The sequence below is a fragment of the Pelophylax lessonae genome (assembly GCF_965119305.1).
Source record: "Pelophylax lessonae genome assembly, chromosome: 3".
NCBI lineage: Eukaryota > Metazoa > Chordata > Amphibia > Anura > Ranidae > Pelophylax > Pelophylax lessonae.
The window spans coordinates 167,062,420-167,078,917 of record NC_138770.1 but is presented as its reverse complement, the minus strand read 5'-3'; the positions used below and the strand labels follow the sequence as shown (position 1 = coordinate 167,078,917).

The 16,498-nt window shown below is 38.4% G+C and overlaps 1 protein-coding gene across 1 annotated transcript in view; it reads left to right on the top strand.

Moving 5' to 3' along the window:
• LOC309549320 (ephrin type-A receptor 3-like) overlaps positions 1-16,498 on the top strand; it is a 308,452-nt gene that overhangs the window by 168,858 nt on the left and 123,096 nt on the right. Inside the window, exons 6-8 of the mRNA XM_082249514.1 lie at positions 9,660-9,995; positions 11,346-11,458; positions 12,616-12,778. Coding sequence (XP_082105640.1) covers positions 9,660-9,995; positions 11,346-11,458; positions 12,616-12,778 — 612 coding nt within the window. The remainder of the gene's footprint in view (positions 1-9,659; positions 9,996-11,345; positions 11,459-12,615; positions 12,779-16,498) is intronic.

Below are 16,498 nucleotides of genomic sequence, written 5' to 3'. Positions count from 1 at the left end.
GTAATATTAAGATATTGAGATTGGTAACACAAAGTGACCTGCTTCCTATTGTTTCACCAATAAATAGCCTTAGTTAAACCAATCCAATAACATATATAAATCCTCTAGATAATCTACCCTCTCGAAAAAAAACTCAATGTTAATTTGGAAATCCTCTTAAACTGCTAACAAGTTGAAGAAGCTACACACCATTAACCAGCCTTATATTACATTGGTACTCTTAACGTTCCACGTCTTAATGGAACGTGCATGTCTTAATGGCAAGTGCACTTGTGCAATTCTGAATGTCATCCATTGAAGGTGCAATCAAGAATTGTATATTAAAGTACTAATCATGTTGTGTATGTGAAATGTAATGGTACCGATCCATCAGGCAGAGCCTAGCCTCCTCCATCTGCTCAGTCCTTTGTTTAGTAATGCAAGAAGATAATAACTCGCCAATGCATCATAAAGAGCAAGTTAAACGTGATATAAATGCATGTACATTCTCTGGCTTTAATGTTCAGCAGCTGTGTTGTCTTACTTAAGCACAACTCTACATATAGATATATCACGCTGAAATGGCTCCCTTGTGCCATAAAAAAGGGAGTTTACTCCCACAGGGTCCATTATGAGGTTCTATCTTTCTAAAATGGCTGCAGCTAACTCCATTTTCATAGTCTCAAAGGACTGAAATTGGGGTGGTCTAACTTACTTTACTGCCCGAAGCTCATACAAGATGGTGGTATGCGTAATGCTCAGAACATTATGTAAATTAGAATGGTACAATATCCCAAACTCCCAAAACATAGGTACTATAGAGTTTGAAGGTACAATATATTAAAGAGTCAGTTCAAAAAAATACATTGTTGCACTATTATGCAACACATACAGATCTTAGTTATTATCAATAATGAATAAAGAATACAGCATTCAGATCTCCTTTTATAAAACCATTACAAAGTAAACCTTATCGCTTATATATATATATACACAGGTGCATCTCATTAAATTAGAATATCATCAAATTATACAATTATTTCAGAAATGAAATTCAAAAAGTGAAACTCATATATTTTTATATAGATGTGTTACACACAGAGTGATATACTCCAAGCATTTCTTTCTTTTTTTGACAATTATTGCTTACAGCTAGTGAAAATCCCAAATTCTGTATTTTTTTAGAAAATTAGAATATTACATGAGTCCAATAAAAAAAAGGATTTTTAATACAGAAATGTTGACTTACTGAAAAGTATGTCCATGTACAGTATAGTATGCCCTCAATACTTGGTCAGGGCTCCTTTTCCATGAATTACTGCATCAATGCATCGTGGCATAGAGGCAATCAGCCTGTGGCACTGCTGAGGAGTTATGGAAGCCTAGGTTGCTTTAATAGCGACTTTCAGCTCATCTGCATTGTTGAATCTCATGTCTCTCATCTTCTTCTTGACAATACCCCACAGATTCTCTAAGGGGATGAGTTTGCTGGTCAATCAAGCACAATGATACCATGATCATTAAACCAGGTATTGATACTTTTGGCAGTGTGTGCAGGTACCAAGTCCTGCTGGAAAATGAAATCAGCATCTCCATAAAGCTGGACAGCAGAGTGAAGCATTGAGTGACCTAGAATTTCCTGGTAGAGGGCTGCGCTGACTTTGGACTTGATAAAAAACTTGGATTCTGTGTCTCACCACTCTTCCTCCAGACTCTAGGACTTTAATTTCCAAATGAGTGAAATGCAAAATTGTCCAGAGTCCTTGATCATTTAGGGAGTAATGTCATCTGCTGGTGTTGGTCCACTGTGTTTTATCAAGTCCAAAGTCAGCACAGCCCTCTACCAGGAAATTCGAGAAAACTTCATGCTTCCTTCTGCTGACCAGCTTCATGGAGATGCTGATTTCATTTTCCACCAAGACTTGGGACCTGTCCACCCTGTCAAAAGTGCCAATACCTGGTTTAATGATCATGGTATCATTGTGCTTAATTGGCCAGCAAACTTGCCTGGTTTAAACCCCATAGAGAATCTCTGGGGTATTATCAAGAAGAAGATGAGAGACACCAGACCCAACGATGTAGATGAACTAAAAGCCACTATTAAAGAAACCTGGGCTTCCATACTGCCTCCATGCCACAATACATTGATGCAGTAATTCATCCAAAAGAGGCCCCAACCAGGTAAATTGAGTGCATACTATACTGTACATGCACAGTAAGCCAACATTTCCATAGTAAAAATCTTTTTTTTTTTTTTTTTTTTATCGGTTTAATGTAATTTTCTCATTTTCAGAGATACTGAATTTTGGGTTTTCATTAGCTGTAAACCATAATCATCAAAATGAAAAGAAAAAAAAATGCTTAAAATATATCACTGTGTGACTGTAACCCATCTATATAAAATATATAAGTATCACTTTTTGAATTGAATTACTGGGTTAAATTTACTTTTTAATGATATTCTAATGTTATTAGATGCACTTATGTGTGTGTATATATATATATATATATATATATATATATTTTTTTTTTAAGAATCAACTAATTGGTTGACATATAGTACTACATCCCTCATTTACAACATGATATACAGTATTTAAACCACTCATTTGTCCACTTGGGGCAAAAGTCATATCATATGTTGAGTAATCCATGTTTCAATACAAATTTTCCCCAGGGGGTAGAGTGTACAATTTTACAAAATTAGTCAAAGATATTAAAAACAAGGGTCAATGCTCTTAAAGTTAAGCCCACTTTGTCCCGCCTGACTTCAAGGACTGTTGGAGACACCCCCAACTGGGCACACAGGCCAATGTGTATCACTGCCATATATCAATTTTTCAGGTCCAGATTGAAGGGAAAACCATGTGCCATGTGCAAAATCTCATTTGTTTTTTATTCTTTCCCAGTGGGTACACAGAAACACCAATAAAAACCTGATGGGGTTGTAACCCCTCACCATTCTATCCAAAGCTAAACAAATAAAATACATTTAAGAGTTTCCAGTGGTCAGGGAGCTATGCGCTAGGCTAGGACACTATTAATATTAAGTGATAGATTAGTGGCCCTATTATAAATGATTTTACACAAGATTTATCAATTGTTCACCCAAGGTTCACAGATTTTACTAACTGTAATCAGTTAAAATTTTTAAATCCTGAGTTGCATAAATCTTCTGTGAAAACATTTATACATAGACCTCTTTAAGGATTTGGAGGATTCTGGGCAAGGGTTCAGGTTTAATTTTGAAAGGGTTAGGTCAAAGGTTTGAGAGACAGTTAAAATAGGAGTTAGCAATGTGTTTTACATCTTATCTTAGCGTTACTGCTATGGGTTTATTTAAAGGAGGGCTCCAAAGTTTTGCCTGTTTTCCTTTGCCACACAGCAAGGTTCCATCCTCCAACCCCTGTATTGCTGTAGAGACATAGGGGCCAGATGAAGGTATCAGAACACAGTGGGGGGCACATACATCTGACACTCCAGGAAGTGTCAAATGTAGAAGACACTTACAGAGGCTGTAGCACTGGAATGGAGGGTACAATAATACTACTTTGCTTGTAGAGCACCCTTATTTGGATCATTTTTACCTCTGACAGGGTTGCTTTAGGGAATGGAAAAAGACTTTTAGATTTGGCTTTCGATGGTCTGTTGTTTGTCAAGCTTGCTATAGCTGCAGGACCATATTTATATAATTTGCAGCCTGGGGTTGATTGTGCTAAAGTATATCCTTTCAATCTCCTGCCAGAGAGTTCAATTCTCCTGAAATATTTCCTGCGTGTTCTCTATTTACCTGAATCATTTTATAACAGCTATACGTCAACACATTACTGACCAAATCTTACTTGTCATGTGCATGGCAAAGGCTTTTAATAAAAAATATTTCAAATGATCTACATTCTTCATTGCACAGTATAGGAAAAATGTCATTTATTTGTAGTTCAAATGTTTATGAATGGCATGCTGCACATTTATGGTAATTAAAATAATTTTGGGCAGTTTTAAAGGCTGAATGAGTTTCTGATACAAGTAACATGTTTGCTATTTTATATAATCGGCACTTTTGCATAATTTTCATGTACTGCTAGGCCAGGTTCACATTACTTCGTGCCTAGAATTTGTGCTAAATTGCACATGTTCCCAGCGCGCCAACTGAATATGTTAATCTTTAGCAGACACATGGGGGTGCCATTGATTCTTAATGGCACCCCCATGGATTGGTAAACCGTGTGCGTTTACGCAAGTGCCAGACTGCATGGTGCTGCAACACTGCGGCTTGGTGTGGGGTGATTTTAAGAAATGAATCTTCTTTCCCTGTATTTCTGCTGGTAGGAAAGCCCAGCCACACACATGAGAACCGAGTATTACATGAAATAAATTAAAATAACATTTATAGGCCAGATGAACATCTGCCAAGTGCATTCCAGGTGCATCAAAACAAAAGTTCATCAATGTTCTAAAGTTTATTTTCTTTTATAAGCAGCTAGTAGAGTAGAAAAGCCCCACCTTTGCCAGCATGTTGGCAAGGTTTGGGTAAAACCTTTAGCTCTGCAATCAGAAAAAGCTTGTGATTGCTGCTGATGGTGGAACTCAGGCTCTGAAAGATTACTGCTTACTCACAGAGAGGAATGGAAACACTCTAAAACATGCTGGCAGGATACAGGCCTTTTTACTCAGACTGTGGCTGCTTTAGAAAAAAAAACTGGGAGAAATTGAACACCCTTTGTGTTGGTGCTCCTGGAAATTATTAGCTGATTTACATTGAAGGTTTAATTGCACTTAAAGTGTTTGTAAGCCCCCATTCACACCGGTGCGACTTTTTGTTCTAAATCTCATGACAAGATGCACCCCATTGCCGGCAATGAAACTGTTCATATCGCAGCGATTATGAAAAAGGTTCCTGCACTACTTTTTGCCAATTTCACTGCGATTTGCATAGACTTCTGTTAAATAAAGTCACAAGCTGCAATCAAATCCGCTGTGCAAATTACACTGATGTGCGGGTTTGAAATTGAGCTGAAGAAGCACGATCTCAAAGCTGCACTGGTGAGAATGGGGGTAAAGGCTCAAGATACCTTCATGCTGTGCATGAAGGTAAAGAAATTCCTTCTGTGTGTAGCAGTGCCCCCAGTCCCCTAAAACGTACCTCCTCTTGATCCAGTGATGTGCACGAGGCCTCAGCTATCTCGGGTCTCTCCCTTCTCATTGGCTGAGACTGCAGTAGTAGCCATTGGCTCCCACTTCCGTTAATCACAGCAGTGAGCCAATGAGGAGAAAATGGGGGTGGAGCCAATCCATACTTTGTGTGTGAGTTGACACTTCTAGCAGCAGCTCAGGAATGAGCCTTCTCCAGTGTCCCCATAGTAAGCTGATTGCTATGAAGGCACTGGGCAGAAGGGAGGGGGCCAGTAGCACCAGTGGGGGACCCGAGAAGAGGAGGATCTTGGCTGCTCTGTGCAAAACAGACCAGGCAAGTATAACATGCTTGTTTAGAAAAAAAAAAAGTTTTAATGTCACTTTAAGGCCCTTTCACATGGGGCGGATCCATCCTAGTGGAGTCTGCCTGCTTGGCTAGGGATCTCTCCGCTGAGCAAGTGGATGACAGGTCCTGTCCACTCCGCTATGCAGAGTGGACAAGAACGGAGCCCACTCCCTTCTATGAGGTGGTCGGATGGAAATGGACTGCATGTCCAATTGTCATCCAATCCAACCTGCTGGATGGATGGCGAACGTATCGCCATACATCTGTTTTCAGATGATCTTGTCGGATCAGATGCCAGGCAGGTGTCAGCGGACATCCACCTCTCCTAAGAGGATAATGGGTGACCCGATCAGGTCCGCCTGAAAAATGGACACGTGGACCCAATCTGTCCGATTGAGTGTAAAGGGCCTAATGGACTGCTGCAAGACATTTTAGGAGATTACTAGAACAGAAGAACTTTAATAAACAAGATGTCATAGCAGCATTTTCCAACACACAGCTGATTTTCTGTCCAGGAGTCCATAAAAGAAAACTACTGAAAACAGTCAGATGCCTCTTTTCCTTACACTGAGCAATATTCTGAACAAGTTGCTTAACTGTCAAATATGTTCATCTTGGATGTTGGAGCTTTTAGATACATGATGGTGAATGTTATTTTTTTTCACCCCCTGCAGGTCTAACTTGTCTGGCAACCTCCCCGAGGGGGGTGATCCAGAGTTAAGGGCCTGTGTCTTCTTTTTTTTTTTTTTTTTTTTCATTATTTACCCCACAACAACAAACTAGTCTTAAACCAGCTTTGTAAAAAACAGCCAAAGCCTCCAAATCCCCACCATTACACCCCAATGTCATTTTGACAGGCCACATTTGAGCACTTACTGGTACTACTGAAGCCTTTCCTCTTCTTCTTCAGTCCAACACATTCCTATTGACCCATCACTATGATTGGTTGTATAACTGACCAGTAGGAAGGTGCAGGAGGCAGAAAGAACGAGCAAGCGTCATTATTATCAGGAAGTGCTGGCCATTTGCCACTCAGTACAGCCTTGTATTTGAGTGTGGTGTGGCAAAAGTATTTTCTTTGAATAGGTGACAGAGTTGCTTAAGTGATAATAAACACTCAGTTGTTTTAAAATGTTTCTAAAGGCAAATTTATTATTTTTTAAAAATAACAACCATGTTGTATTTACCTGCTCTGCACAATGATTTTTCATAGAGCAGCCCTGGTCATCTTCTTCTCAGGTACCTGCCAGTACTGTGGGCCCCTCCCCCTCTGCCAAATGCCCTTGTAGCAAGCCGCTTGCTATGGGGGCACTTGAGCATGCTCGTTGCTGAGCCCCGCTCTCTGTGTCCATAAGAAACTGAAAGCGTGGCTCAGCTCCGTCCCCCGCTCCCTTCTCACTGGTTGTGATTGACAGCAGCAGGAGCCAATGGCTCCCGCTGCTGCTTCTCAGCCAATTAGGAGGGAAAGACCCAGGAGAGCCACTTCTCTTATGCACAACGCTGGATAGAGATGGGCTTAGGTAAGTATTAGGAGGGGCTGTTGAAGGAGCTGCACACAGAAGGTTTTTTACTTTAATGCATAGAATGCATGAAGGTTAAAAAAAAACTTTCAGCCGTTAGAACAACTTTAAGCACTTTCATCAGCTTTAAGCTCAACTTAAAGTGATTGTTAATGATCACCTTGCAGAACAATCCATTCAGCTTTAAATAGAAATGAAAACATTTTTGTATAGATTTAAAAAGAAAAACAATATAAATACCTTTTTTCCCTTTTTATAAGTGATCACATTCCTTCTGTTCTCAGCTGCGTAAGAGCTGGGGGGGGAAGGGGAGGAGGAGGAGCAGTAGCACACTGAGCTTCCAAGCAAATGGCTGTGTGGTGGGGGTGTGTCAGGACAAGTCTGATCATTGGAGGAGAACACACAAAGTTCACAGCATAGCTAGAGAGCTGACCATGATGTGCTCTTCTGCACAGTGTGGTCAGTTTTTAATAGGAAATCAGAGGAACTGGCAGGAACACCAGGGATTTCACATTAAGAAAACAATACAAAGAGAACAGGGTACCTTCTCATACAAGTACATGGTACAGCAGGCACATATCAAGAATATTAGGTGTTGGGGTAACAAATTCTTTAATCTCTTAGAGAGTATGCAGTCTTTTATCGATTATTTTGTTCCAGTTTAAGCTGGTGCCATGACCACTGCCAAAGAACAAACATACACAAACTTTTGTACTCAAGTGTGATACCAGTATTGTGAGTGGACACCCTCTATTCCAGATATCTTGAGACTACCAACAAAGCTTCAGATGTCTGGTATTTACTGAGCCTTGCTTCCCTTCTCAGATAGGGGTGAGCTATAGGCACTACATGCAGAAGGCAAAAAGAGAGTGCACCAGTCTACTGAATTAACCATCACACTATGTATTTAAAGATAACAATGAGGTGATTATACTGACATATTGACATAAGAAAAAGCTCATCACAAATATCCAGGAAAAGAACAACCAGAACCACTGTGCCTGCCTCTAGATGTTCTGGGAAGAGGGCACAAGGGCCTGCAGACGTTGACGTGTTCCAAGGGTGCCCCATCTTCTTAAGAGCTGAATGTCTGCTGCATACTTCATGTTTTTATATATCATCTACTGTATGCATTAAGGTTATTATGACCTCTAGCCACACCTCTATCTAAAGAGGGGCCAGGTAGCTGATATTAATCAGACATTGGCTCATAGGGCTAACTATCATCTTTCAATCAGATGAGAAGTGGGTGAATCCACCATAACCATGTTGCACATATCCATGCACCATCATGAGTTTAAAACAAATAAGCATTGAGCAATAATCTTCATACTTATAAATATATAAAAGGCTCCTTTTTACATGACCAGCAGTTGTGGCTTCAATGGGACACTTCAGTAACTGTCTGCCTGTATGGGAGGTAAGTGCAGGAGCTTGACATTGCACCCACGATCTGCTGACCATGGGTGCAGTGTTTTACAGGCTGTTAAGAAAAAACTTTTTAAATTAATTATTTTTTTACCTGCGAAAAAATGTGCATTTATATATTTTTTAAAGAGAACTTATCCTTTAAGCTTAAAAATGTTGCTAAATACTACTTTAGCTGTATTTTTTGTTAGTTCACAATAATTCTGATAAAATAAGCAAACATTTACCTAATTTTGTAACATATTAACATTACATTATTCTTTGTCTAAAAACATTTGCAGTTAACTATTTATTTAAAGAACATACTTTCACGGAAATTTGCATACATAATCTGTATACTTTAAATTGGTATAAAGTATATCAGCCAGTAATGTTTCTATCCATAAGTGTTGTTCATTGCTGTGCATCTTGTAAGAGCTCACTGCATTGCTTGCTTGATCAGTATTTGGTCTGTGGGGCAAACAAGGGGAACGGGTTCTATGACTATTTTTTCATAAGAACTAGCCTAGCACAGACTATATCTCCCCTAACCTTATCTCTGTGTAACTTCCCACACTACTGACAATATATTACTCTTTCTGAATTTCCAATTTAGCAGTTAGATAGTATTATATATATATATACTGTATACAGTATCCATATTTTGTATATCAGGCTTGCAGATTTCCATAAAAGTCTTTACTCTTTAAGAGGTAGCTTCATTTTTTGACATGAATAATTTGAGAATTTTTCTCCTGACCTCTCCCCACCTTTCATGATATGTTTTCGTTGACAAGCATATTCTAGCGTGAACTTTTTTTTTCTTTTTGTGTTTAAGAGAAGAAACCTTTTGGCAAGTACTCTGATTACACTCCTTATGCCAGTCCCTGGCTTGCATCCAGTGTGATTGCTCAAGGGAGTGTCTTTTGTCAGAAACCTGATAGACTCACTTGCTCTAAAGCGTCTGATAACGGAACCCTTAGATCACTTTTGTGACAGGAAGATGAATTACATGAGATGCCCTGAAAACTGGGATGAATGGGACAGAGGTTGAGCTTCCCAGCAGTGGCTGTCATAAAATCTGTGTTTCTATCAAGAGATGATTAATAGTGTCCCTCTAAAAGCCCTGTTATGATAAATAGTGCCTGTCTACAAAAGGTTATCTGCAACGGTGTCATTGACAATGCCATGAACAGGTATGCTTGTTTCTGATTTGCTCTTCCTAATTAAATGTCATCCCTTCCTTTATGTCTCCCCTGTATCCTTTTGTTAAGGTCCACCATCTGCCCCAGATAATCCAATTTCTACTGTCAATGAAACATCCGTCATTATGGAGTGGAGCCCCCCTGAAGACTCAGGGGGCCGAATGGATGTCACATATAACGTACACTGCAGAAGGTGCCTATTGGAAGGACAGAAATGCAGCCCATGTGGAAGTGGTATCCATTATATTCCTAGACAGTTTGGACTGCCTCATGCTCGTGTCCTCATCACTGATCTTCTTCCGTACACCAACTACACATTTGACATTGAGGCTTTGAATGGCGTTTCTGAGATGAGCTCTGGACCTAAACAATTTATCTCTGTCAATATTACTACAAGTCAAGTAGGTAAGACCTCTGACAATGTTGCTTCTACAATGATGACATAACTTGATGGACAAACAAAATCGGTAGTATTCTAATACACATAATTCATTTTATTTTTCTCAGTGATACCATATGTCCGATTTTTTGTTAGTTCCCCAAAAGGACTTACTGGGTCCTGAAAAATACATTAATTTGTCTATATGTGACCTAAAACTGAAGTGGTTTAAGGGTAGTAAAAATAACTCCACTCCAAAATTTGCTTTGGGATACTCAAGAAACTACAGAACTGACTGAAGAAATGTTTTGCTAGATTATACAAAATACAGACTTTGGTGAAATTAGTCTGGCAAATGTATAGTATGGAATGCATTTCAAAGTATGTAAACAGGGCAAAAGCTATTTAAATATGTAATTATATGAAGACATTATCATCAAAAAGAGACGGGTAAAGGGTCTAAAAAGTTTAGGACAAACCCTGATCGCCTTGATCAAAGCACCCTCAGACTGATGGTAGAGTCTGCCCAAAACTAATATCTCCATTGTAAAGATCTTTGTGCTTGATCCTTTGGGCTATGAATGAGTGGTTCAAACCTCTCTGTTGGATTTTGAATTTTTCACAGACACAGTGCTGTTTTGCAGCACAAGGAGTGGAATTCTAATGTGAACAGTAAAAAAGCTAGTACCTATGTCAGGAAGACCTAGTCACAGAAAAGTATGATTCAGCTCCACGTGTAACCGAAACTAGCTCTCTTTGAAGTACATTGGCTTATCAACTCTTTAAAGTGAGCCTGTTAGATATTTAAAATAAGCCCAAAAACCCTCTGTGTCTTGTGTTACATTGATTTAATTCCTGTTCAATAAAATCTCCACTAATGGTCTTAAAAGTTATCTTATTGGGTAGATACGTACATGTAGATGAAATTAGTTTTAAAGTCAAGAAAACTAAACCTCTTGTAATTAAATGAAAATACATATTAAAGGTAATTATGAAAACTCTGTTGCACCATAATTAGGATTGGACTTTTAATTTTACCTATTCAAAATTGCAGGTAGGTTGGCTTTTAAATCTTTTAAAACGTCATGTCATAATTTTAAAAATTGCTGGCCAGTATGGATAAGAATTATAAGACCAATATGGGAAAGCTAGAGATAATTTTGTTATGCACAGTAATGCTTCAAATCATGGAGCTATCTGTTAAAGCAACTGTGTACTTTACCCATCCAGGTCAATAGGTTCAGTTAGAGCAAGGCTGGTAAGGAGCATTCATTTATAATATATATTCTGTGTATATTTCCCTTTTTAAATGAGATCTGCTGCATTGTAAAAGGCAATCACCTGTACCAACATAGTTTTCCAACTTCTTTACACAGTCAATGTCATCCTGAAAGAAAGAAAAAGTAAAGACAGCATCACATTGGCTTTCCAAGGGCCAGAAAAAACGAGTGATGCAGTGGTGGAATATGAAGTAATATATTATGAAAAGGTCAGTACTGAAAAAATCCACACATCACTTTTTTTGGCATATCATGAAATGTATATATTCAGAATGCTAACCTTTATATAGTAAAGGGCACATCTCTCCACTATACAGCATTTAAAGTTTGTTTTTCTTTCTGCATTAGTTACTTGGTGGTCTTTGAAGGGTTGTTTCATTTAACGTAATGGGATACAATGTACAGGGTTTTAGGTCATGTTTGGTTAGTGTCAGACTGCATTCGCACTTGAACTGAGCATCTGTGATTGTTTTGCAGGCTTTTATACTTTTTAGCATTTGTACAGGCAGGCTTTGCTCATTTTTGCATGCTTCTAAGGCTTAGGCTTTTTTTTAAATTATTTCTAGCCAATGGAAAGTTTATTTTTGCAGATTTAATGCATTTTCAGGTGCTCCCATTATAGTTTATTGGGGCTAAAAATGCTCAAATCTTAGCTTAAAAGTTTAAAAATAAACTTAAAAGAAGTACTTTTTTAAGCTAGAAGGCTCAATCGACACTACGCTCAGGTGTGAACAGGCACAACTGAAAGCTCTGGGTTTTTCAATGTTGAGCATGGTGGAGCTCAGGTGTGAATTGGGCCTTGGGGGGGGGGGGGGGGTGATATCCACAGCTTCAGAAAAAAGCCAAAGGAAGGAGACAATGTCAGGAGGGGTGGTCTGCAGAATAGAGGCCAATATCCTTTTGCCAGGCATCTCTTTTAGGGTGGTTAATTTTGTATACTATGTTTAATTACTCATTTAGGATTAGCTCGCTATAAATTACTGTTATAAACAATGGCCACTAATAAGTTATAATGTTAACCTGCAATCTTTATAGAGGGTTTATATTATTCACTTACACATACTAATTAACTGATACGCAAACAATTATAGGAATTATAACCCCAGACCACTGCCCCTGTGATTGGCTCATTGCTTTTCACAGATGTCTACAGTGAACTTACAAGTAAATGTAAAAGTATACCAGGCAATGTACTCTACCTACTTTTACTGTAAACTGATTTTTCGGTTTAGCTTGTAAGCTACGTAGGATGACCAACAGAATAATGGGGACATATGTGTTGTTATCATTGAAAAATGTACCCATATAAAGTGAAAAGGTTCATTATTTAAATACAAGTGGTTGTTTGTATTTTTTTTCCCCTCAGAATCACAAAGATCAAAATTACACAATCTTGAAAACACGATCTACGTTCATGACCGTCGATGGTTTAAAACCTGGAACGACCTACGTTTTTCGGGTTCGAGCTCACACGGTTGGGGGTCAAGGAGTATATGGTGGTGAAATAGAGCTGGAGACCAGCACTGAAGGCAAGCCATCTCATTCTAATTGTGATTTTTTTTTTTTTTTTTACCAATTAGCAACATTTCTGCCATAAATCAGATGCCAGCAAGTTGTAGTTCTGCTTGCTATGGACAACAGCAGTGTTATTACCTTCCCCTGATTTACAAAAGCCAAAGGAAGTTAATATAATATGTGCAATATCATTGCACCAAGCAGATAAGTATACCTTCTTTTTTATTTCAATAAAATCAAAACTAGCCTTTCACATCACTTTAATTCCTTAAATCCTCTCCTGCTGACACCTGTCTTCAGAATTAGAGGCAATTTCATCATGGGACAATTGTCACAGAAACAGTAGGTAGGGTGAAACCTCCCATTGTCTACAAATGTCTATCAAATGTGGAATTTACCATCAATTTCAAGAGGAAATACCCCTAACAGGATCACAGACAGTAATAAAAGTCTTACAGAGGTTAGTTCGAAATAGTGAAAATACATGAAATTAGCATAATCTCAGTCTCTTGTATCCCTCTGCACAACAGAACATAATATGAAAGGAGGGGCAGCACCAGGAGTGCTGCATACAAATGTAGTGACAAGGAACACGCTGACAGGAGGAAAGAACGAGATTGATGTGTTTGTCAAACTTTCACTCCTCCTTTACTGTCCATTCCTAGGCTGAAGGCAGAGAGGTGACCAGGCTGTATTACTTTAATTTCTGTAAATCTCATATAGATAACTTAAAGGTAACCTAAATATGAATGCAACTGTTTGCATGGAGTTCAGCCTTAAAGTGGTTTTAAACCCTTACATATATACAGTAAATGACTGACCACAGGCAGGGCCGGATTAAGAGCATCATGGGCTTGGTGCTGAGGATTTTGAAGGGCCTTAAGGGCCGTGCCTTGGCATGCACCCAGAGGAGGAAGGGTGCAGCCATGCATGCCTAATTCAACATGGGATGCTGTCTCTGAAACCCATAAACACATCCATGCATCGGCAACTGTCCCTCCTTGTCCGGCCTTCGTGCTGTGTGGGGAGGTTCTGAGGGAGCTGCCTGGGGAAGCGAGCATAGAAGCCAGACTTCTGTGTTTACAAGTGACAGAAGAGCGGTAACAGTGAATATGGCCAACCCGGGGCCTATATAAAGGTAGGGGCCTGGAGCTGCAGCTCCAATAGCCCCTACGTTAATCTGGCCCTGACCACAGGTGATGCACAAATCTTCCTACATAAGTTGTTCCTGTCTATCTGCAGTGCTTTCTTTACATCTGTTCAAAATGCGGAATTATAAAGCTTGTGCGAGAGTTCAGAAAAAGGGAGCGGAGAGCTGAAGTTACACTCTGCAGAGCTCAGCAAAGAGAACTCTGAGAGCTGATTGGAGGGAAGGGACACACCCCTTCTACATAGCACACAGTAACAGAGCTTAGGCTGTCAATCAGCAGGAGGTCCCTCCCCTGTCAGTATTTTTCTCTTGCTGTCAGGAAAACTTGTCAGAAGTGATTAATGCTGATAGCAGAGGGACAAAGCAGCAGACAAAAGTGACACCACATGCTGTTAATTGAGACAAGCACACACTATAGAGGGGTATGCTTTGTTCATATTTAATTTCCAAGATTTACAACCACTACTGCAGACTTTGTCTGCACTACACACAGTGCTTTTGGAAGTAGTTCATTCTTACATATACTTGTGCAATAGGGGTGAATCATTTATTTTGAGTCTATGATTAGATGATAAGGCACACATTATTTTCTTTTTTTTTAAACTGTAAAGTGAGAAATTACCAATATAACATAGCAGTTAGTGGTAATGGGAATCTTTAACTTAATATTCTGCAAAAAAGTTTTTTTTTTTTTTTTTTAATCAGAATTGAAAAGGAAGACTATTCATTTATTAGGAGTTAATAAACTATTTGGGGAATGGGACAAATAGTGCCCCTTGGTTCAAGGAGAAAATGGAGTGCTAATGTAATACATTATGTATACCTAATTGCCAATTTCCATAAACACCCTTATTCCCAGCACACCCCGTTATGTATAATGAGGGTTTTATTAGGAAGAATTAATGTTCCCAGCGGATGTCCTTGTAATCTGGTGACATCCAGAATTTAATCCCAAATACAGGCTGATTTGCCTTTGTCTATCATGATTTGTGGAGGATTAATGGATTCTCTCAGGAGTATTTTGGAAAACATCCTTTAATCTCTTCTGCATTGTGGCACTTCATTTACAAAGAGAACTTTATTGTGATCAATATCTAAACTTTCCCAGTTAACTGGTAGTAAATTAACCTCTTTCTGCAAACACTAATTTGAATATATTGGTGTGTGCTTATGCAATAATTTTGCACTCTTGCTTAATTATTTGAATACTGTTCAGGTTGTTTTCATTAACATCACACACATTTATGCAGAAACAAAACCAATAATTCAAAGTTTGTTAAGATAATTATAATATTTTGTATAACAATTGGGTGCGCCCCATTCATTCATTTATAGAAATGATGGGAGCTCACAAGGCTGCAAATCACTGCAAAAATAACCCCAAAGACAAGCCTGTTTCAGTGACTCAACCCTTGAAAACATATATATATCTTACTGTAAAGATATCACAATACGTAATGAGAATGTAAAATCATATTATAACAACAGCCCTTTGCAAGTATCTGTAGTATTGTTCTAAGTTCATGTTACCAGACAGTATGCTAAATGCTCAAATATTAACAACTCCGCATGGGACTTCTCCAGGAGAATGCAATTGCATCTACTGCACAATTGTTGAGCATATATTATTTATAATAATAAATGAATAACAATGAGGTTGATTAACAAAAGGATTTCAGAATGCTGAACATTCTTTCAATTATCCAATCATGTACAGGTGGAATACATAAACAGGATTTTTTTTTTCTTGCGTGATTGGATAATTGAAGTGATTCTTCACACAATTTTTTGTGTGAGCATGCTCAAAGTAAATCAGTCATGAAGCTTTATACATAAATGCCCAGCGATGTCAATAAACCTGGCTGCAGAGTACAACTGCTGCAGTTATCATAAAATTATGTTTTTATACAAGGTATTATGGGGCTCATTTTCATTAGTTATTGTGTTCAGAATTTTATTAATTATGTAAATATTAAAATGCATTTTCCATGAATAGAGCTCATTTCATATAGTAAAATAAAGGGGCTCTTTTGCTGTTCTTGTTTTATGCAACAAGTTGACCCCTTTATATGTTTCATTGCAATTGGAGCTATCATGCAGTCCACTAACTGACAACATGAAAAACAAGGGGGTTGATTTATGAATACAGATTGTTCCCTTTGCAAAGTGAATGTTCACTGAATTTAGTAAATAAGATGAAGTTTGATTTAGTTCAATCAACCAGTCATGTGCCATCTCAAATCATATGTTTATGTTGCAAAGTTGAATAAGAGTAAATAAAGTGAACCTGTGCTAAATCTGAATATCCATTCATGTGCTAGGAAAAGTCTTGTTTTTTCAATTTCCCTTGAACACGATTAGGTATTCAAATTGAACACAGGTTCACCCTATTTACCAACTTTCACTTGAAAAGTGAACATGCATACTGGAGTTGACTCTAGACACCAAAGTAGGGTCACTGTAACATTAATGTAGTGAGCACCTTTATTATGGAGGCACTGTCATCATTGACAGCCATATCTGCAGTCAAAAAACACAAGAAATAACTAAAATACATGTTACATAGTTACATAGTAGTTGAGGT